The sequence below is a fragment of the Callospermophilus lateralis genome, chromosome 7 (genome assembly GCF_048772815.1).
Source record: "Callospermophilus lateralis isolate mCalLat2 chromosome 7, mCalLat2.hap1, whole genome shotgun sequence".
NCBI classification, from domain to species: domain Eukaryota; kingdom Metazoa; phylum Chordata; class Mammalia; order Rodentia; family Sciuridae; genus Callospermophilus; species Callospermophilus lateralis.
The window spans coordinates 45676685-45700507 of NC_135311.1; the positions used below are offsets into that span (position 1 = coordinate 45676685).

At 39.6% G+C, this 23823-nt stretch overlaps 1 protein-coding gene across 1 annotated transcript; it reads left to right on the plus strand.

The window, feature by feature from the left end:
• The first annotated feature begins 15913 nt into the window (after positions 1 to 15913).
• On the plus strand, positions 15914 to 16901 carry LOC143405012 (SERTA domain-containing protein 2-like). The gene is given in 2 exon segments (XM_076863340.1): positions 15914 to 16393; positions 16395 to 16901. Coding segments are annotated over 2 exon segments (945 nt in total). The 5' UTR covers positions 15914 to 15955.
• The last annotated feature ends 6922 nt before the right edge of the window (positions 16902 to 23823 follow it).

Here is a 23823-nt window from a genome sequence, read left to right on the forward strand (position 1 = left end):
GTAGTATGAACCTCAGACAAATCAGCAATTAGAGTCCAGGTCTGCATGGTGGGTGACCTGGGACAATCCATTCGTCACCTGCTCTTAGTTTACTCATCATCAAATCAGGATTCTACCAACTAAGACACAAGATCACTGGGAATATTAGGATCAAAGTTTAAAAAGAAACTAGAATCACCCCTGGCACAAAGTAGGTTCTCAGTTTTGGAAGTCATTATCACAAGTAATACTTTAATTTGTTGTTGTCTAGAGCACAATTGGGAATGTGTAGCTCCACAGTGCCTTCCTATCTCCTAGAGTTTATATCCCTTAAAATTAAGGCCCTGCTGACCACCTTTCCACCTTCTGCTCCTGCATGTTCATATTCTGGATATTTCATTTTAATGGAGTTGTACAATCTGTGATTTTTAAAAAATTTTTAGTTGTAGATGAATGCAATACCTTTATTTCATTTATTTATTTTTATGTGGTGCTGAGGATAAATCTTAGTGCCTCATGCATGCAAGAAAGTGATCTAACACTGAGCCACAACCCCAGCCCCCAATCTGTGATGTTTTTGTGTTTGATTTTAATTAGCTTAATAATTTGGAGACCTATAAATGTTGTAGTATATATCAGAATTTTATTCCTTTTTATGTCAGATTGATATTCTACCACATACATGTATAAATTACAAATATACTTATGTACTTTAATATATATATACACACATGGCCTATTCATACATTTATATATAATTAAATATATATTCATATACACACCACATTTATTTATACATTCTTTGCTTGATAAGCATTTGGATTTTTACATTTTTGCAAGCTTGAAATGTGCTGCCTGGTTGTTAGAATAATTTCAAAAAAGCCTAAAACACAGCTATATTTATACAGAATGAGGGACAATATAGAAAAAATAACAGAAGTAATATCAGTGGAATAGATAAAAATGAAGGGAAGAGAGGAGATATGGAATAGGGAAAGACTCTGGAGTGTATCTGAACTAAATCTCATATCATATATTTATATATATTATATATATATAATATATGATTGAATATACCACAGTTAATCTCACTATCATATAAATTCACAAGACATGAATTTTTAAAACTAAGTAAACAACAGAAAATTAGTAGAGAAAATGGATGAGGTGATGGGAAGATGGGAGGGAAGGGAAAGTTCTTAGGACTGAATTAGAACAAACTATATTCTTTTATAATGATGTCAAAATAAATTCCATGATCATGTACAACTTAAAAGAAAAAAATTAATAGCTGGGAATATAGCTTGATATGCCAAGATCATTGCATTGTTTTGAGTAACTAATAAAAAAATTAAAAAGATAGAACTTCATTTAAAAAAACCTAAGAAATAAAATTCACAAAAATATACATATTATTAATATATGTAACAGAAAATAACATGAAACTAAAAATCTATAGATGTAAATCAAGAAACTCATGCAAATATAAGGTAAAGTTGTACATAAGATCCTTAATAACAACATAGGTTACATTACCTGACAAAAACTTTGATATATGCATGAATATTTTTTTTTCAGTCTGAGAGACAATTCTATAAAATAGAGAAAATTGTTTTAATGAGCGTGGTAAAGCTGCCTTAGATCAGTTTTGTCAGAAACCGACCTTTGTTCCTGCATTTGGTTTGCATTACTTTTATTATTTGAGTATCAGCACCCATCAGCACCAAAGGACTGACTGAGCCATAGCCATTGGCCACAAGCATGTGGAGACACACCAGGATGGAGTTATTAGTCCATGTCATGCCTATGAATAATGAAATAAAAAAATCTGCACAGTACAGAATTGCAAAGCAGCTGATGAGCTGCAGGATGGTGTGAGTGGCCCTTTGTTGTGGGGAGGTCTTTGGGGAGAAGCCGGAACTATGAAGAGTCATGGACCGATGTTTATGTCTGTGCAAGAGAATGATCATGTATCCACTGGAGAGAACCATGAGGCTCACAAAGAAGACATCTCTGAATGCCATCAAGGTGAGAAAGATATGCCTGTAAATTGGTATAAAGGAAAAGTAGTCAGTGACAAATAGAAGACCAGTCTTATTAGTTGTGGCCACAGTACACAGAAGCTGGTTGCTAGAAATGAGCATGGAAAAGACCCACAAGAACAGAAAGAGGCACTGGATGTGATTTTGGGGTCTAAATTTGAAGTGGGCCAACCAGGAGCAATGGGGGCTGATGGTGATGGCCTGAAGCACACTCAGGACACAGGTGGTGCAGATGGAGAGTCCCCTCATGACTTTGTGCAGGAAGACAAGCACTTTGCATTTGAGGTCAACTGGAATGTCCTGTGGTTCCCAAATGTCTCTAGATATCAGAAGGCCCATGGTGAGGAGCATGAGGATGTGTGTCAGAGCCAAGTGGGTGATGGGGAGGTCAGTGAGCCTAGGCTTTGTGCCCAGGAGGACAGCAGCAATGTTCAGACATAGCAGAAAGGTGTTTGCTGAGATTCCAATGCCAGCTTGGAGATAAAAGGCATTTCTTATGGCACTGAATGTGGAACGTTGTTTCATCTTCATGTTGAGGGTTGAAACAAATGTGTTTCTGGAAAGAAAACCAGAAGTGTTTGACAGAAGTAGTATTTTCATTGCCATATTTCTGTCATTTTATCACCTTTTACTGTATCTAGAAGTATTAGTTACTACAAATTTTCTAGTAAATAGGATAGAGTCTTTTTTCCATTGTCAATTTAAGTTGAAGGGATGGGTGTGGCTCAGTCAGTGGTAGAGTGCTGGCTTGGCCCACAGTTTTGTTGCACATCAGGCATTGAAAAGGAAAATAATAAATAAAAATTCATTAGTTAATTTTACCTTATTCACCACTTATTCTTTCAGATCAATGATTTTGTATATTTTCCACTCATCTCATTGATTTGCTAATATCTTACTCTGTTTCTCAACCTGGAAGACATACTATGCTTTCCTTTAGGTTATAAATTCCATCCTGTTATAATCACTTACTTTTAATTTCTTCCTGAAGAGTTCTTAAAAGTGGAGATGTTGTATTATTTATCTTTGGAATAAAGTATCTGAAATACTGCTGCTACATAGAAATTTCCCATGAACGATTGTTGGTGTGAAGGATGGACTAGTGGAAATTGGAATATGCCATGGAAATAAATACTCTCATGATGTTCAATATCATGGTTTCTTTATAGAAGTACAGAATTGTGGGAAATTTTGAAGTTGTGTTCCTCACCCAGATGACTTCAGTTAACTCATGCCACACCACTTACTATAATGGTGAGCTCTGTCCCCTTACATAATTAATTTCATCTCAGTTTATATCCTGAGTAAAAGTAGTACCAAGATAGAACATTTCTACTAGCATTGTTGGTGTACACAATTAAATAATGGTTAATATATTTGAAGCACTTTATAAATTTTAACTATTATTGTATTTTTACCACTATTTCAACTTGGTTTGGGAGATTTAATTTAGTATATGAAAAAATTCATAACTTAAAGTACAAAAGTCTACCAAACTTTAATGCTTGCATATTGTTAGTATTCTAACTTTTCTCCCCTCATTTTAAAATTACTCCCAGCAATATATTTAATTTTTTCATATTGACAAACACTCCAGAGAAACAGGCAGACAGATGGTATGACCTCCTTCTCATGAATGAGCACTAAGAAATCCCAGTTTCTATCTTAATTTTCTCAGACCTGTGTATAAGAGAAAATAGTCTAACCAGGTCAATGATGGTGGGGCATCCTTTACACAAAATGTCCCATGCAACTTGTTCAGTTAAATCCTGACAGATACTTAAATGCTCAGGAGTAGGAACTGATGTCAGGTGCCCTTCAGTTAGTCTCTCATATGATCCACAGTTCTGTGGGTACATGGTCAATGTCCCACTGAAGAGGAGGGCCCTGGCTCCTATGCTGGCATTTTCTTCAATCTCTTTAACCTGTGTCTTAAAGTTTTTGATCTATTAAACATTGAGAAAATGGTCGTAACTTAATTTTGGGCACTTATATGAATAGTAAGAATTGTAATAAATGATTTATTTGCTCCAATTTATGAAAATAACTATCTAATGAAAGGCAGAGTTACTGAGATTCAATAACCCCAACATAATGCCTATGAAATGATGAGGGTGGGCATAGAAATAAATACAGAGAAATACAAGAGACTCAGCCCAGGGAAGCCACAGAGCCCACGTACAGAATGCACAGATACCATGTGAATAGTGTGGAATGCAAGAGATATATTTGGAGTAAAAAGCTGAATCCCATGAAATTTGGAGCTAGCATTTTTATCATGGCATTGGGATAATTCCTACCCCAACATATGTATGTGTTTTTTGAAGAAGAAAATTAAAAAGCAACATTAGGTTTTTAGGTGATTAACAAACAAGAAGAGTATTCTCATAAAATATTTGCTGAAATTAGCTGAAAATCCAGCCTAAGAATGGTTTCTAGAAAGAAAAAAAGTGGACATTTTTTTTTGCAGGAGGGACTGGTGATTGGACCCAGGAGTGTTTTACTATATCCCCAACCCCAAGTCCTTGTTATCTTAAATTTTGGACAGTTTCTTACTATCGTGACTTAGCACATAACTATTTTGCCAAGACTGGTCCTGATCTTGGCATTCTCTGTCCTTTGACTCCCAAGTTCCTGAGACAATTGTCACAGTCATGCCCAGCTAAGGTGAAACTTTACTCAACTAGTCTATCTCTTTATTTGTCTTTCAGCAGATAAAAGAAAAAAAAATGATCATACATACATACACACACACACAAAAACAAAACAAAACAAAAAAAAACACTCTTTATAAAAGCAACAAAACTTGCAATTTCAAGGTACATCAAGTATTTCAAACCTAAAATTCAGGCATTGATAATAGGACCCATCAACTTCAAACTGTCTGTCATATTCTAGTTGGTACATTTGTCACCAAAGAAGAGAAAGAAATGTCTGCTATGAGCAAGTTAACATAAAACTGCAAGTCTTCAATTTGAATTGATACTTTTTGGAAGATACTGGAATATTCCTTAGCTCAGAAACATTTACCAGCACATTCAATCAGATCCTGAAATATACACGAGTGATGAGTAGTAGATGTCTAAGACTTTGAATCTCCTTCAGGATATCGGGCCATATTTCACAAGCATCTGTCATCCTGCTTCCATGCCTGGCTTCAGACATTTGGGAATCAGGATGGAAAACATCTCCACTACTGTAGTCTAATTACCATTTATTTTTCTTCAAAATCATACAAATTCCTAAAGTTTACAGTAATGTACCTTAATGAATGTGCAAATGTAAATTCTGTGATTATTCAGTGACTGCATAAAATCTGTCATTGGAAAATAATTTTATGAAGATTATTTTCAATTCTGAACATCATTAATAAAGATTTGGGTGACAGGAGCAGCAAAAAAAGCTTTAGAATATTGTATATTTTTCATTAAGGAAGAAATAATTTTCCTCTAGGTTATTTTAAATTGCTGTTGTTTGCTACAGAAATTTCAGTGAAAATACAAAAAAGGGACTTTGTTTTATTTCTAGGGGATTCAGTAAATTTAACATAAGCAAAATATATCTTGCTTTTTAAAAAATCGCTACTTATGCAAAAATTCTTGTTTTAAATTTTATGTATTCTCCTAATGATTGTGCATTAGTAAACAATAAAGCTAGTAGATCAGCTGGGAAAACGTGACAATTCTAGACATTTTCTGGATCAAGAAACAATGATTTTTATCATAGGGGATATAAACTGTAGCCAGGTCAGTGGGCCTATATTTTTGCATAATAAGATTACTCTGCCAAACCATGAACAAAATAATGTTTATTTCATCACAAATTTAAAATTCGTCAGTTTTCTCTCTTTGCATCTCTGGGAAAATTTTTAGAATAGAAAATTCAGTGAAGCTACATCAAAGAATGACTAACTCTGTAACATTTTGGTGTTAAATTCTATGTCCTTTCTCAATGACTTGCATTAATAGAGAAGAACTCATCTTAAAGGTGAAGCCGACACTTCCAGAAATATGACAAGTATTAAAGAACAGTGTTTTCCAACATGAAGAAATATTAACTGTCAAAGATAAATGTCCCTGGGCTGTGTATACTAATATCACTATAGTAATGTCAATTATAAAAACATTTTATATTTTACTTCATACAAAACTCAAGTTTATTCTACTATTTCCTTATCTCCATGCATCACTAGGACATTTTTTTAAATTGTGAAATATTTTAATTGCTAACACAGACTGCTAAATCATACCCTTTTGTACATTTTTGTGTTTGCTAACCATTTTTGATTCTTTGTAGTTATGCCCATCATTAGGATACACTTTGACCTTATCACAATAGCATGGAATACAATTTGTTCTAATTCTGTCCCCAGCACTTCACCCTCTCACATTCTTCCTCTACTCCTTCTGCTCTATTGATCCCTGTGCAACTTTTTATTTTTTAACTGGGGATTGAACTCAGGGTCACTCAAACTGTAAGAAACATTCCCAGCTCTATGTTGTATTTTATTTAGAGACAGGATCTCACTGAGTTGCTTAGTGCCTTGCACTTGCTGAGGCTGGCTTTGAAATCATGATCCTCCTGTCTCAGCCTACCGACCTGCTGGGCTTACAAGAATGTGCCACCGTGCCTGGGAATTCCTTTGCAATTTATATGTAGTATTTTTTTTTTTTTACTTATTTGAAAATTAGTGCCTGGTGAATGTATTTGATGTTGTGATTCATTGTGGTATATTCACATATGAAATTTGGTCAGATTAATTCAACTGTTCTTTCCTTTTTTTCTCTTCTTCCTTCCCCTCAATACACTTCATCAACTATTCTGAACTTTTTCTCAATTTTGATTAAATTTTCTCTCATTTTGTTCCTACAATATTTTCAAAAAACACTAAAATTTTTCAAATTCAGAATAATATCTACATGATAGTGAAGAAAATAATTAGTCATTATATGTAATGAAACCGTAAACATTTTAATGAACAAAATGTTATTAGTTTTGGTAAGCACACACTACACATTTTATTTGAAGTTACTATTATTGTTAATATTATATTAGCTAGGATTTTTAGTAGGGTGTCCTTGAGTTTATGAATTACTGTAAGATGATTTGAAACATGTTAACTACTAGAAAGTAGTATAAAGATAGAACTGCTAGACTTTTTAATTCTTATTCCTAGTGCAGATTTATAATGAAAAATCCTCTCATGTACAATAATCCTTGTAATATTTTAAATTATACTAATACTATGAAATAAAAGTAATCCTATAAAATTTCAAATAAGTCACAATTCTAAGCATACCTGGTGAGCACTGGGTGTGAGGTAGTAACATCAGACTTCAAAGTGCCTTCCTAGTGCCTACCTAGATCACTCCTCTGTCTTCTCTTTCACTCAGATTTGGAGTTGGGGCTTCTAAGATGAGGTTATATAATGGAAACAGCTTTAGCTCATCTCTCAGTAGACTGGTAATCTTGGTGTTGCATCTGAAGTCTGACAGTACCTGTCTTGCCATAGTTAGCGAGGGTATTCTCAAAGGAAAAGAAAACTGTTTCTTCTATTCTCAGACAATGGTAAACAAGCCCCCTCTGGATGAAAACATTTTTGTGTGTAGCTCTTATTTTCCAAACCAAGCAACTTGCTTTTGGGGGGGGGGTACCCATCATAGGAAACCAATCTTAGCCCACTAACAGGGATTTAAAATGGGTAAATCTGGGCATAAAAGAATAAAGTATAAAAAACTTCAAGTGTTATATATGAATAAAATAAACTGAAAAGGTATATTTTCAGGTCTGTCTGCTGAAAACATCTCACAGTAATCACATTCAAATATCCATGTATTTGACTTTCAGTGAAATTTGATTTCCAAACACCTACGTGGAGACAATGATCACAGTGACTTGGGAGGCTTTGGCAGAAGGATCACAAATACAATGCCACCCTCAAGAACTTAGTGAGGCCCTAAGCAGCTCAGTGAGACCCTGTCTCTAAAAAAATAATAGAAAAGTCTAGAGATGTGTTTCAGTGTTAAAATGTTCTTGTGTTTAATCCCTGGTATCAAAAAACAAAACAAAACAAAAAAACTAACTCATTTGAAAAAAAGAAAATGTATAGAGTGATCTGGGACATCTTGTGCTGCAAAGGAATGATGGAGGTGAAAGAAGTGAGTGAGGGTGGTGTGAAAGAAAAAAGAGAAAGAAATTCATAGACTAATGGAATCATTTCCCCTGGCTTTGCATGTAGGTTAAATGAGCCTTTCCTGAGTGAACCACTCCTCTCTTCATCCTGGGATTTATTTCTTTCATACATAACTGGGGTTCCTCTGATTTTCTTCCATTTAGTACCCTCCACAGCTCATTCTCTCAAGTCAGACTAGAATGTTATGTGGATCTATCTTCATTATTCAACATGAATGTGCATGGAATGACATATATCATGCTAGAGCTGGGAGAGAATGTCTCCATTTAGTGTAGATTCTAGCTTATCCAAGAGCACATGTTGTGAAAACTTTGGATGTCTTTGAACCAGGACTCATATTTATGTATGATTGAAATATTCAATTTTTATTTTTTTTTTATTTGTCCCAAGTAGTCATACATTCCAGTAGAATGCATTTGAACACATTGCACAAAAATAAAGCACACATTCTCTTTCCTCTGGCTGTCATTGTGTAGGGTCACACTAGTAGTGTAATCATACATACATATAGGATAATAATGTCAGTCTCATTCCACCATCTTTGCATCCCCATAGCCACCTCCCCTGCTCTTAATCCTCTCTGCACAATCCAAAGTTGACGTTTAAGTTTTGATGGCAATGTGAGGTGACTCCAATGATATTTTGTTTTTTGCATGTGGATATCCACTTGACCCAGCACCACTGGTGATATGACTGTCCTTTCCCCATTGTGTATGCTTGTCAAATATCAATAGGCCACAGATGCATGGGTTTAATTCTTGGTTATCTACTTTTTTCATTTATCAATGTATATGCCCTTTGCTATTTAGATTGAATTTGATGATCAGCTCCTCTATTCCTGCAAAAAAAAAAAAAAAAAAACGAAAGAAAGAAAGAAAATGTAGTTGGGATTTTGATAGAGATCATATTAGAGCTGTAGATTACTTTGTTCAGCATTCCCCTCTTGACAAAATTAACTACTCCAACATGGAATAACTTCTTATATATTTTGAATTACTTTAATTTTTGAGCAATGCTTTGTGTTTTTATGCACAAGCCTTTTTCTCTTTGGTTATTTTATTCATTGTGGAATGGCTAATTTAAGCAAGCTAACATATGTACTACATCACATACATTTTTGTGGTGAGAATTTTTAAATTCTACTCTCAGAAATTTTCAAGAATATAATACATTATAATTAATTATAGTCACAATGATGTGCAACTGATCTCTTAAATTTATTTCTTCTAACTGAAATTTTGTAGGCATTGGCCAACATCTTTTCAACTCCCCATCTCTCTAGTCTCTTGTGCCTACCATTCTATTCTGTTTCTGAACTCTTAGATTCCACATATAAGTGAGATCATGTGACTTAGCTCCTATGTTTTATGTCACTCCCCGTGTCCTCTGGTGCATCTATGTTGTCATACATGTATAGTTTTCCTTCTTTTTTCCAGGTATATCCATCTTCCATTGTATGTATGTAATACATTTTCTTCTTCTGTTCCTCTTTTGATAGGTGTTTAGGTTGCTTCCATTTCTTAGCTATTGTAAATTATGCAGCTATAAACATGGGAGTGTGTATATTATTTGTTTTTTTTTTATTTTTTAATTGAGTTTTTAAAAATAAATTACAGCTGAATGCATAACAATTCTTATTACACTTATACAAGCCCAATTTTTCATATTTCTGGTTGTATAAAAATTATATTCACACCAATTAATGTCTTCATACATGTACTTTGGATAATGATTTCCATCATATTCCACCATCCTTGCTAATCCCTGACCCCTCTGTTTTCCTCCCACCCCTCTGCCCTATCTAGAGTTCATCTATTCCTCCCATTCTTCCCCTCTCTTCCCCAATATGAATAAGCCTCCTTATATCAGAGAAAACATTAAGCATTTAGTTTCTTTGTGGGGATTGGCTAACTTCACTTAGTGTTATCTTCTCCAATGCCACCCATTTACTGGCAAATGCCACGATTTTATTCTCTTTTAGTACTGAATAATAACCCATTGTGTATATATGCCACATTTTTTATCCATTCATCCACTGAAGGGCATCTAGGTTGGCTCCACAGTTTAGCTATTGTGAATTGTGCTGCTGTAAACATTGATGTGGCAGTGTCCCTGTAGTATGCTGTTTTTAAGTCCTTTGGGTATAGACTGAGGAGAGGGATAGCTGGGTCAAATGGTGGTTCCATTCCCAGATTTTTTTTTAATCCATCCCATTTATTGATTCCTGGTTTTAATTCTTGCACCATAGAAGTCTTATTAAAGAATATGGGGCTTAATCCCAGATGATGAAGATTAGGCCTACTTTTTTTTCTATTAGATGCAGAGTCTCTGGTTTCATTCCTAGGTACTTGATCCACTTTGAATTCAGTTTTGTGCATGGTGAGAGATAGGGTTTAATTTCATTTGGTTGCATATGGATTTACAATTTTCCCAGCACCATTTGTTGAAGAAGCTATCTTTTCTCCAATGCAATTTTTTGGAACCTTTGTCTAAAATAAGATAATTGTAATTTTGTGGGTTAGTCCTGTTTCCTCTATCCTGTACCATTGAACTACCAGTCTGTTTTGGTGCCAACACCATGCTGTTTTGTTAGTATTGCTCTACAGTATAGTTTAAAATCTGGTATAATGATGCCATTTGCTTTAGTCTTCTTGATAAGGATTGCTTTAGCTATTCTGGGTCTCTTATTTTTCCAGATAAATTTCATGATTGTTTTTTCTATTACTATGAGAAATGCCATTGGGATTTTGATTAAAATTTCATTAAATCTTTATAGTGCTTTTGGTAGTATGGTCATTTTGATAATGTTGATTCAGTCTATCCAAGAGCAAGGTAGATCTTTTCATCTTCAAAGGTCTTCTTCTATTTCTCTCTTTAGGGTTCTGTAGTTCATTGTGTAGATCTTTCACCTCTTCTGTTAACTTGATTCCCAAGTATTTTTTGAGACTATTTTAAACTTGGTAGTTTTTTCTCTTTTCCTTCTCAGAGGATTTGTCACGAGTATACAAAAATGCCATTGATTTGAGTCTTGATTTAATATCCTGCTACTTTGCTGAATTCATTAACCAGTTCTAGAAGGCAGAGTTTTTGTTTGCTTGTTTGTTTGTTTGTTTTCTTGTTGTTGTTGTTGTTGTTTGTTTTTGGTGGAGTTTTTTGAGTCTTCTAGGTGTAGAATCATATTGTCAGCAAATAGTGATAGTTTAAGTTCTTTTTCTGTACATATCCTTTTAATTTCATTTGTCTCTCTAATTGCTCTGGTAAGTGTTTCCAGAACTGTATTGAATAGAAGTGGTGGAGGTCATCCCTGTCTTGTTCCAGTTTTTAGAGGGAATGCCTTCAGTTTTTCTTCATTTAGAATGATGTTGGCCGGAGGCTTAGAATAGATACCCTTCACAATGTTGAGATATGTTCCTGTTATCCCTAGTTTTTCTAGTGTTTTGAACATATAAAGGTGCTGTATTTTGTCAAGTGTTTTTTCTGCATCTATTGAGATGATCATATTATTCCTATCTCGGAGTCTACTGATGTGATGAATTACATTAATTGATTTCCATATGTTGAACCAACTTTACATCCCTGGGGTGAATCCAACTTGATCATGGTGCATAATATTTTTGTGATTTTTTAAAAAATTTTATTTGACAGAATTTTACTGAGAACTTTTGCATCTATGTTCATTAGAATTATTGGCCTTGGGGCTGGGGATGTGGCTCAAGTGGTAGCGCACTCGCCTGGCATGCACTGGGTTCGATTCTCAGCACCACATAAAAAATAAAAAGATATTGTGTCCACTGAAAACTAAAAAAATAATATTAAAAAATTCTCTCTCTCTCTCTCTCTCTCTCTCTCTCTCTCTCTCTCTCTCAAAAAGAAAAGAATTAGTGGTCTAAAGTTTTCTGTCTTTGATGTGTCTTCTCCTGGTGTTGGAGTCAGGGTGATATTGGCCTCATAGAATGAGTTTGGAAGTGCTGTCTCTTTTTCTATTTCCTGAAATAAATTAAAGAGTATTGGTATAAGTTCCTCTTTAAAGGTCTTGTAGAACTTGGCTGTGTATCCACCTCATCCTGGGCTTTTCTTGGCTGGTAAGCTTCTGATGGCATCTGCTATTGTATCACTTGAAAATGGTCTTTTTAAATTATGTAAATCTTCCGGATTCAATCTGGGCAAATCGTCTGACTTAAGAAATGTGTCAATGCCTTTAATGTCTTCTATTTTATTGGAGTATAAGTTTTCAAAATAATTTCTAATTATCCTTTGTATTTCTGTAGTGTCTGTTGTAATATTATCTTTTTCATCATGTATGCTGGTAATTTGAGTTTTCTCTCTCCTTCTCTTCATTTGCATAGCTAAGGGTCTGTCAATTTTATTTATTTTTTAAAAAAACAACTTTTTGTTTTTTCAAATGTTTCTTTTGTTTCTATTTCATTAATTTTGGCTCTTATTTTAATTATTTCTTGCCTTTATTTCTTCTACTGCTTTTGCTATTGATTTGTTATTTTTCCTCCTTGGGCTTTGAGATGCAATCTTAAGTCATTTATTCATTAACTTTTTCTTCTTTTAAGGAATGAACTCTATGCAATGAGCTTTCCACTTAGTACTGCTTTCATAATGTCCCATAAAATTCAATATGTTGTGTCTATATTCTCATTTACCTCTAAGAATTTTTGAATCTCCTTATTGATGTCTTCTGCAACTCATTGTTCATTCAGTAGCATATTGTTTAGTTTCCAGGTTCTGGAGTAATTTTTATTTTTTATTTTGTCATTGATTTACAATTTTATTCCATTATGATTTGATAAAATGAGCAGGAACATCTCTACCTTTCTGTATTTGCTAAGAGTTGCTTTGTTGCATATTAAATTGTCTATTTTAGAGAAGGATCCATGTGTTGCTGGGCTGAAAGTGTATTCTCTTGAAGCAGGTTAAAATATTCTATAATGTTAGTTTAGTCTAATTTATTGATTATAATACTGAGTTCTGTAGTTTCTTTATTCAAATTTTGTTTGGAATACCTATCCAGTGGTGAAAGATGTGTGTTAAAGTAACCCAGGATTATTGTGTTGTGGTCACTTTGACTCTTAAACTTGAGAAGAGTTTATTTGATGAACATAGCGCACAATTGTTTGGGACATATATATTTATGATTGTTATGTCTTGTTGATGAATGGTTCCCTTGAGTGCAGTATGTAATGTCTATCTTTGTCCATTTTGATTAACTTTGGCTTAAAGTTTACTTTACTTGATACGAGGATAGAAACCCCTGCTTGTTCTTCAGTTCATGGGAGTGGTATAATTTTTTCCCAACTTTTCACCCTCAGTCTGTGTATATTTTTCCTATGAGATGCATCTCTTGGAGGCAGCATATTGTTGGGTCTTTTTGTTTACATCCAATCTGCTAGCCTATGTCTTTTGATTGATGAGTTTAAGTCATTAACATTCAGGGTTATTATTGAGACATCACTTGTATTCCTGGCCATATTTGATTATTTTTATTATTTACCTTAACTAAATTTTCTTCTTTGATTAATTTTTCCTTTAGGGTACAACCTCCCTTTGCTGAATTTTATTGTTTTTTGTTGTTGTTGTTGTTGTTGTTTCCTCTTCATGGGATATTTTTCAAAGAATGTTTAGTAGTGTCAGTTTTCAAGCTGTAATTTCTTTTAACTTTTGTTTATTATTGAAGGATTTTAATTCATCTTTAAATCTAAAGCATAATTTTGCTGGATTCAAGATTCTTGGATGGCACCCATTTTCTTTCAGAGCTTTATATATGTTGTTCCAGGATCTTCTAGCTTTCAGGGTCTGTGTTGAAAAATCTGCCATTATTCTAATTAGTTTTCCCCTATATGAAATCTCATACTTTTCTCTCATGGCTTTAAAAATTCTCTCCTTATTGCATATGTTGGACATTTTTTGTTGGCCCACCATCTTCTCTCTGTGTACAAATTCACAATTTTAATGAAAAAAGAATTGGATTAAGCAAAGTGCCCTTATTAACAGAAGATATCAAAATCAACATAAACATGCTATAAGAGCCCTGCAGGAGGATTGAGAATGCTTTATAAAAATGGGTACAAAGACTGGCAGGCAGCAGGTACATTTCCATGTACATTTTATATTCATAATCATGTTGGGCTTCCCCTACAAATCATAAGTACAAATAAGTACAAAGTATAAATTAGTAAGTGTAAAAGTCCTCTCTGAGCATGGATCCATGTGTGATTATATAGGATGCACACCTATTTAGCTAATTCTAGTCTTCCTTTAAAAAAAGAATACTATCCATAAAATCTACTCTTTTAGCAATCTTTTTAAGTGCACACTACAGCATTGATAATTCTAGGCCTAATTTTTTCAGGAAATTTCTAGAGCTAAACTGAAATGTGTAAGGGTTCTGACCATGGGAATAGACAGGACAGCATTTCTCTGGTGAGCAAACTCCTGGAGAATAACAGACACACTGTTTCCCATATCTGGAATATTCAGCGATTTTCCCCAGGCACTCTTAACATAACCAATGCATGCTTGGCTGGAGCACATATCTGACCATAAGCAAAACATCTTACATTGTAACCTACTGTAATCTGCTTAGTGATATAATAAACAATAACATACTACTGATGCCAGAGACCAAATGTAGCCTTTTGGCATAAATAAAGTTGACAGCTCAAATGAGCAGCCATTTAGCCTGTGCACCTTACTTATGTCTTCTTTTAATTTCTTTACACTAGTACCCAAGTTGGAACTGGGGAGAGTCCTGTCCCCACACTATTTCATAACCTCTCTGACCACAGGGAGCCTGGAGCCCATTGATCCTTAAACAGGGACCCTTCTTGATGTTCTGATGGGGGAAGGGAGTAGCTTACCTCCTACAACAGGATTTGACATACATCTTTCACTGGCTGGTACTGATCCGGATTGGTTAGCTATGGGAAATTCCCTATCTGACACTCAACATCAGCATTGGGCTGAGCTTTCCTATTTACTTCACAAGGCTGGACATACCATATGTAATGCTGACCTGGCTGTTTGGCTGGCAGAGACAGATTCTTGTTACCCTTGGTACCCAGAAAATGGTTCTTTATGTTTAAAAGATTGGGAAGATATAGGTTAAAATCTTCATGAAGAGCCATGAGCTCCAATGCTTGTGCTGCTAGTTTGGTTTCTTTGTCATAATGCTATTTCTAAGTTCTATGTTTCTCAGCAAACATCTGCTCCATTAGCAACAGCTGCTGCAGCTTCCTTTAAGTAGCTATTCCCTCTGCCTTCATAGTCTTCTACACCACCACCACTGCAACTGGCTAGATTTCCTTTGGTTAAATGTTTATGGCAAGCATGGAAGAAGGAATAAATGCATATTTTAGCTGTCTGTCCTATTAAGCTAAATCCCACTGGCCATCCAGAGCATGAGCTATTAGCTTTGGCTGTGTTTAAAGAATTGTGACCGGTCACTCCTGCACGGCGAGTGCTGGAGCACGAGCTGCCGTTCGCTCAGCCAGGCGCCCCCTCCGCCCGCCTCCCGCTTCCTTCTCGCTGCCTGCTGCCGCTGCCTCCACCATTGTATAATGCTCTGGCCGCTCAGGCAGAGGACGCCAGAGTCTTAGTCTCGCCTCCTGCCTGTTTCCTGGCGCCACCCTCAGGCCCCCGCAGCGGGGCACTCCGCATGGAGAGGGAATAGCTTGAGGAGTGGGCGGAAACCCCTCCTGATGGGTTAGTTCCCAGGTGGAGCTGCATGTGATATATGTTGGGTAAAGGAGGAAAACGGAAGTTTGATGAGCATGAAGATGGGCTGGAAGGCAAAATCGTGTCTCCCTCCGACGGTCCATCCAAGGTGTCTTACACCTTACAGCGCCAGACTATCTTCAACACTTCCCTTATGAAACTCTATAACCACAGGCCCCTGACAGAGCCCAGCTTGCAAAAGACCGTTTTAATTAACAACATGTTGAGGCGGATCCAGGAGGAACTCAAGCAGGAAGGCAGCCTGAGGCCCGGGTTCACCCTCTCCTCCCAGCCCAGCGACTCCCTGAGCGACAGCTACCGAGAGGCCCCGCCTGCCTTCAGCCACCTCGCACCCCCTCCCGCCCTTCCCTGCGACCTCGGAAGCACTACACCCCTGGAGGCCTGCCTCACCCCGGCCTCCCTGCTGGAGGACGACGATGACACTTTTTGCACTTCCACAGGCTGTGCAGCCCGCAGCTCCTACCAGACTCTCCCCTCCAGCCCTCCCGCCGGAGAAGGACAGCTTCTCCTCTGCCTTGGACGTGATCAAGGAGCTCTGTCCCACATCTACCTCCACAGAGGCCACCGTGGCAGCGACTGACAGCTTGAAAGGAACCTCCAGTGAGTCCAGCATCCAGAAACCCGAGGGGCCCCAGGAGGGCCGCACGGATGACTCAAAACTGATGGACTCTCTGCCTGGGAATTTTGAAATAACAACGTCCTCGGGTTTCCTGACAGACTTGACCCTGGACAACATCCTGTTTGCTGACATTGACACGTCCATGTATGATTTTGACCCCTGCACATCTGCGCCGGGGGCAGCCTCAAAAATGGCCCCTGTGTCGGCCGATGACCTCCTCAAGACTCTGGCTCCTTATAGCAGTCAGCCCGTCACCCCGAGTCAGCCTTTCAAAATGGACCTCACAGAACTGGACCACATCATGGAGGTGCTCGTTGGGTCCTAAGACCCGGAGATCCGCGACCTGACCCCACCGCCATGCCCGCCCAGACACTGCGAGCGTCTCCCCACAACCCTGACAATTCTCCGCACTGTGCATGCACCCTTGCCTGCCTTTTTCAGAGAAAAACAGAAAATTTTACAAAAGGATCACACTAGTTTTTGCTTTGAGCAGAATTGGAGTGCCTTCATCCAAGTATGACCACTTTTAATATGCTTTTTTTGAGTGGTTTCTCAGAGACCTACTACCCTGGTATAGGAAAGAGTCCATTTGTAGACAATGTTGCTAATGTTGAATGGCAAACAAACAGTTCGAGTGAAGCACAAGGATTAAGTTGGAAAAGCTGTAAATTGCATGTGCATATTTGTCTATTTTTTCTATAAGTTTTAATGCAAGAGGTAAAAAAGAAATAAATATATATATTATTTAGATAATCTCAGTACCTTTCCTGGCATTTTCTCCCTGTATAGGTTGACCCGGCAAATCAGCCTTTTTAGAGGCATTAAGTACTCCTCTTAAGTGTCGCATTTACATGGCTGTTTAGAAAACTGCTGCCCAAATTTATTTTATATTTTTGTACAGATTCTGCAGTTTATGATATTGTTTTTCTAAAAACAAATGCTGTTTATATATATGAGATAGCTATTTTGATAGGATTTGCTCACATAGTTCCTGCAAACTTCAGATGTACAAGTTGCACTTGTACTTTTATAGAGTTGTAATGTTTTATATGTGTATGGTGCAAGAGAAAATTGGATCAAATCAATCTGCAGTTGATGTCCCCAAATGCAAACAGACACACACACACACACACACACACAGCGCTTTAAGAAAGGGCCAGGTGATATCACACCCAAATTTCACAAGAACCATCCCTCTGGCACAAACACCCGCCAGTACTGTGACTTCCAAAGCCAGAGCCACATCTGCTCATCAAACTTGCATTAAGCAATTGGCGGGAGGTGGCCATGGAACTCGGAGTTGGAGTGATGGTTCTCCTTAGCTTCCTCTGTGGGGGCACGGCTATCATCTTACGTAAGAGTGTATTTATGCCAAGTTTGCGCTTTTAATTGTTTTTATTTTTATTTTTTTTAATGAAAACCCAAATCGTTCCCTTTTGGGCGTAATTTTTATGATGAACCAGAAATTTTACATACAAACAAAATTTTATGAAAAGCAACACCTCTTCATGGAGCTGAGCCCTATTGCAATGCTCAGGGCTCATAAAGAAGAAATTCTTTCTAGAAGGCATCCATCATGTTGCTAAATTGTCTTTTCCAGCGTCTCTTCCCTAGAGCTTTTGTTCCCTCTGTTGCTAAGAGCTGGAAATGGCATCCTCATGATCACCACAGTGAGCTCCGCTCGCTTGCCTGGCCTCGGCTGGCCGGGATGCACTCTTCCTCTAACATCCGCGACTCTTGAAGCTGGAGTTCCTCACCTCGCATCACCGCATCTGGTCTCATTGCTTTCTTAAATCAACTGCTAATTTAACCACACTTTACAAGGCTGTTTCACCCAAATACACAGACAGGAATTTCTATGCATGTTTCCCCCTTCTCCCCTATGCCCCCCACCCCCAGGAGACCCTTAAGAAGTAGCTTTTTATTCCTAGTGGTGTACATTTAATTTTAAAACATTTGCAATGTATCATGCTTGTTGCCGAGATTGTTTGTGGCCTTTCTGTTTCAGTTTTCTCTTTCTTCCAATGGTACTTTAGCTGTTGAGTGCAGGTTACAACCTATATTGGTATGCAGGTGGCTTCTTTAGGAATAACTTTTATATTTATTTAAAAAATTTTAAATTATGGGATTTTGTTTTGTTGTTATTGTTGTTGTCGTCTGTTGTTGGTCATTTGTCAATATTCAGTCACCAATTCTGCTCACTTCTTGCCATGGATAAAATTGGGTCTCTCTGGCCAATTAAAAAAGTCAACTTGAGAAAATGGCACTTTAAACAAGCCATAGATAGTTTTATTTTTATAATGCACATGGCAAAGCAAATATGTTTGTGATGAAGGACCTGCTCATCTAAGCAAGAGATTCGGGTATGATAAGATTAAATCTTTTCTGCATTCTAATTTGCTTTTTTCTCCCACTCGAATGTGTCTTTAAAGACTAATTATCAACTCAGTAGAGCAATGAGAAACTGGTCAAATTGCAACTCATTCTCCTACAAGCAACCTCCACGCAAACACCTCTTACTGCTGCACATGTGTCATTTCCTTTGATATAGGACCAGGGACCATATAATTAAGGTTAGAGTTGTTATTGATGCTTCCAGTGTCACCAAGCTTCCCTTTCTTGTAAGGAGATGGGCCTGCCCAGGCTGCATGCATTGTACAACTGGAGGAACCTGCAATGGCCACGTGCTGCACACATCTACATACATACACACACACAATAGTGTTGATTATTCTGAACAATAACAGGGTAAAGCAGCTGATTTGCCGTTGTTAAAAACTGATTTACAGTAACTTAGAACAACTGTACTTTCGTTGGATTACCAAACCGTGTGTTTAAACAAATCCCATATGTTGGGCAACAGTTCAAATAAGCACAGAGAAGCGCTGCCCAAACTTGGTTCTCTGACTCTGGTGTATTTGTAAGGCTGGGCTTCAAAATCAAAACAAAAACCCCCAGCGACAGCAGGCAAGTGCTTTTTAACTCTGAAACCCTCGCCATAAACTCTTGATGCTCACGGTCTAACAGAGATGTTCATGGCCCATTTTCAGAAAGAGTGAAGCCTTCAAGAGTTCAAAGTGTCTTTGTGTCCTATTTTTACCAAGCCATGTCCCAGCAGAGAGGAGTAGGAGCCGGAGTGGGATCTCCACATCTCAATTCCAGTGCAGGATGTGCTTCCAAATGCCTCTTGGCAGCAGTTCCTTCCCCTTTATGAGTGGCATCCAGAGCCAGGCAGGCAACTTGAGGTACCTTTTATGAGAAAGATGGGCTGGGTGGGGCTGGGGCTGGGACTGGGAGAGGACAATTATTGACAGTGATGTGCAATGAAGTGACAAGATGAGAGCAGAATCATAAGAGCTTTGAATCTGAAGTGATTTTTTTTCCCATAAGTTATTTATTCCTTTTTTTTTCCTGTGTAAATATATTTATTTTACTGTGGAGCTCTAACAACATCTGGATGGTAATGTGCAGAATGTATGGTAGGAATGTATTCTCTTGTAGGAATGTAAATCTGTATTAAAAGGGGGTCCAAGCCAGACCCCCATGGGTCTTCTCATCAGATACACAGTCCACATCCACTTTTACTGTCTCTGCTAATATGGGTCTATTTGAAATATGCAAAAGGTATGGATGAGGAGTGTTTTAATACCTCCAAATTTTTAAGAAAATCAAGCATTCAAGGGTTGATATTTTTTAAAGTTTTCTTAGTAGCACTTTCTCTTGATGACAGAAAGGGGCAACCACATGGGCACTCACATTCATACCAAAGGGTGAGAAATGGCCAGAGCCTCCTACCACCCCTGAGTGTCTTTATCAATCGAACTTTTTATCGCCATAGCTCCTTGGAGTGCCCCCAACCACCCTGAGGTCAATCGAGGAAAATTTCTTAACTAAATAAGCTCCAAAGAGCCAAAGTATCAACTTATGGATCATTTTTAAAGCTTAAATTTGTTAACCACCTTTGCAGTAAACAAATGAATTATAAATACCGCAGGGGCAGCCTTCTTAAGTGACAGATGTAAAAAAAAAAAAAAAAAGACTCTGTGCAGCGATTGTTATTCTACTCTCTCTGAATTGTCTTAATTTCAAAACTTTGCTGTTACAAATTGGACCTTTATACTGTTTTCTGAAAAGATTGAAAAGAGCATGTTTAACCTGTCCTGACTGTAAATGGTTAACTCCTGTAATTGCCCCACACAGTGGTGGGGGGCAGCAAGGTGTTTCTGTCCTGCTTTATGTACAATTGTTCTCAATGCTTCCAAGAATGAGTCTAAATGGTTCTTGAAAATTAGCCAGGATCAAATGCTATTGGAGACAAAGCCAATAAAAAAATTTTGGACTTCTTTTGGGGATAATAAGTTTGGAAGAGAAGTGCAGTCCACACCTACAAACAACCAAGATTTTGAAAAAGATGTACATAGTGACATGTTTGGTGCATGGGTTTTGAGGAAGGCTTTTTTTTTTTTTTTTTTTTTTGTCAAAAATGAGGTGTGACCTTTCCCCACAGACCTGAGAGCTGTGCCTTTCTATGCAATATTACAGACGTCACATCGGAACCCAGAGGGCTGTGTTCAATGTAGGTTCGGGCTGTAGTCTAAACAATTGGACAAATTAAATGTACATGGAAATGAGCAGTCTTACTTTTGTAGTTTTATATTATACAATAAACAGTTAAAAGATGGGGAAAAAAAAAAAAAGAATTGTGACCTACAAACCCAAAACAAAAGAGGGGGAATCTGTTTTCACTGCCCATTCAAGATTCCATAACACAATGTTTCCAGTTCAAAAAAAAAAAAAAAAACATTCTTTCAGAAGTCCTTTCATGCACCAGAAGGAGCTCTAAAATAAATTTAACTACTATTGCAGATGCGCAAGTGTGGCTTCCCAGGGAGGTATATAAAATTGCTACTCAAATTCAAGAATTTTGAAGATGGCTGCGAAGGGAGTGCAGCACCCCAGTGTACTGCGTCACTGAGCAGGAAAAAGACAAGGTAGAATGGATAAAAGCTAGCTTGTTAGGAATTTCCAGCAAAATTGGGGTGCTCCGAAACCTAGAGGAAGGATTTCCATCGCATAAGGACCAGCTACTGGAGCTCAAACGCGAGAGATTTGTCCGCACGGAGGGTCACGCTGCGTATGCAGCAAATCGCCCCGTGGCCAGAGTCTGCAGCGCTCGCTGGGAAACGATGATAAGATAACAATGCAAAGATACAGCGCTAGGGATTCTGCAGGCTCCCGCCAGCTGTGCAAATACTGTACTCAGAGCTGAATTCTGGGCTTGAGACGGGGAAGGAAGCCATCCAATTCAGTTCTCCACAACGGTCAGACCACAGAGGAAGCCAGCGGCCACCATCTTGGAGAGCTGACGTCATCATCTCTGGTTTTTTTTTTTTTTTTTTTTGACTGATAACAGCTCTTTCAGCTATAGATCAGCGGGGAAAACTTAAGGGCCCCTCCCAGCTCTCCTGTGAGCGCAATAGCCAGACCGAGGGTGGCACGGGAGCCGGCGGCAGCCGCGGCTGCGGTGAGGCAGCCGGCGGCAGCCGCGGCTGCGGCGAGGAAGCCGGCGGCAGCCGGGGCAGCGGCACGGGAGCCGGTGGGAGCCGCGGCGGCGCTGGCGCAGGAGCCGGCGGGAACCGCGTGGCGCGGGTCTCCCAGCTACCGCTCCCACCAGTGCTGAAAACTGAGGTCTCTTGCACCGACTCGCCTCAGCGTGGGACTCACGGCTACCGCTCCCACCAGTGCTGACAGCTGAGGTCTCTTGCATCAGATACGGGGGCGTGGCTACCAGAAGGTAAGCAAATTTGCTGGGGGTTGTCAGCCCCAAGCTCTACAAACTTAGGGCCTGAGGGAGGCAAACAAGGAGAGTGTGCCCAGGCACTAATGAAACAGCTGCTCCACGCGTGTGCAAGGTAGGCGGAACTGTGACCACCGACAAAACAGGCCCAGTGGACTGCCAGACACATTGCTCCGGTTGGGGGAGGGGCAGAGCCGCTGGGCGCCTGCAAGTTACGCAGACCTGCGAATCACCAGCAGATCAGACCCAGCAACCACGGAGCAGCAGAGCCACCCCTGGGCCTGCAAGCTAGGTCCACTTGCCACCCACCGGCAGGTCAGGCCCAACAAACTGCGGAGGGGCACAGCTGCCCCACGAGCTTGCTAGGTAGGCAGAACCCTGACCACCGACAGAACAGGCCCAGCGGCCGGCCAGACACATCGCCCCGCCCCGGTTGGGGGAGGGGCAGAGCTGCCGGGCGCCTGCAAGTTAGGCAGACCTGCGAATCACCAGCTGATCAGACCCAGCAACCGCGGAGCGGCAGAGCCACCCCCGGGCCTGCAAGGTAGGGGCACTTGCCACCCACCGGCAGGTCAGGCCCAACAAACTGTGGAGGGGCACAGCTGCCCCACGAGCCTGCTAGGTAGGCAGAACCCTGACCACCGACAGAACAGGCCCAGTGGCCGGCCAGACACATCGCCCCGCCCCGGTTGGGGGAGGGGCAGAGCCGCTGGGCGCCTGCAAGTTAGGCAGACCTGCGAATCACCAGCAGATAAGGCCCAGCAACCGCGGAGCGGCAGAGCCACCCCTGGGCCTGCAAGATAGGCGTACTTGCCACCCACCGGCAGGTCAGGCCCAACAAACTGCGGAGGGGCACAGCTGCCCCACGAGCCTGCTAGGTAGGCAGAACCCTGACCACCGACAGAACAGGCCCAGAGGCCGGCCAGACACATCGCCCCGCCCCGGTTGGGGGAGGGGCAGAGCCACCAGGCGCCTGCAAGGTAGGCAAACCTGCGTCTCACCAGCATATCAGGACCAGCAACCTGCGGAGCGGCAGAGCCACCCCCGGGCCTGCAAGGTAGGCGCACTTGCCACCCACTGGCAGGTTAGGCCCAGCAACTCTCGGAGGGACACAGCTGCTCCACGCGCGTTCAAGGTAGGCGGAACCGGGACCACCGACAAAACAGGCCCAGTGGACCGCCAGACACATCGCTCCGGTTGGGGAAGGGGCAGAGCCGCCAGGCGCCTGCAAGGTAGGCGGACCTGCGACCCAACAGCAGAACAGGCACAGCAATCCACAGAGCGGCAGAGCCACCCCCCGAGCCTACAAGGTAGGCAGACCTGTGATCCACCGGCAGGTCAGGCCCAAAAACCTGCGGAGGGGCACAGCTGCCCCACGTGCCTGCTAGGTAGGCGGAACCATGACCACCAACAGAACAGGCCCAGCGACCGGCCAGACACATCGCCCCAC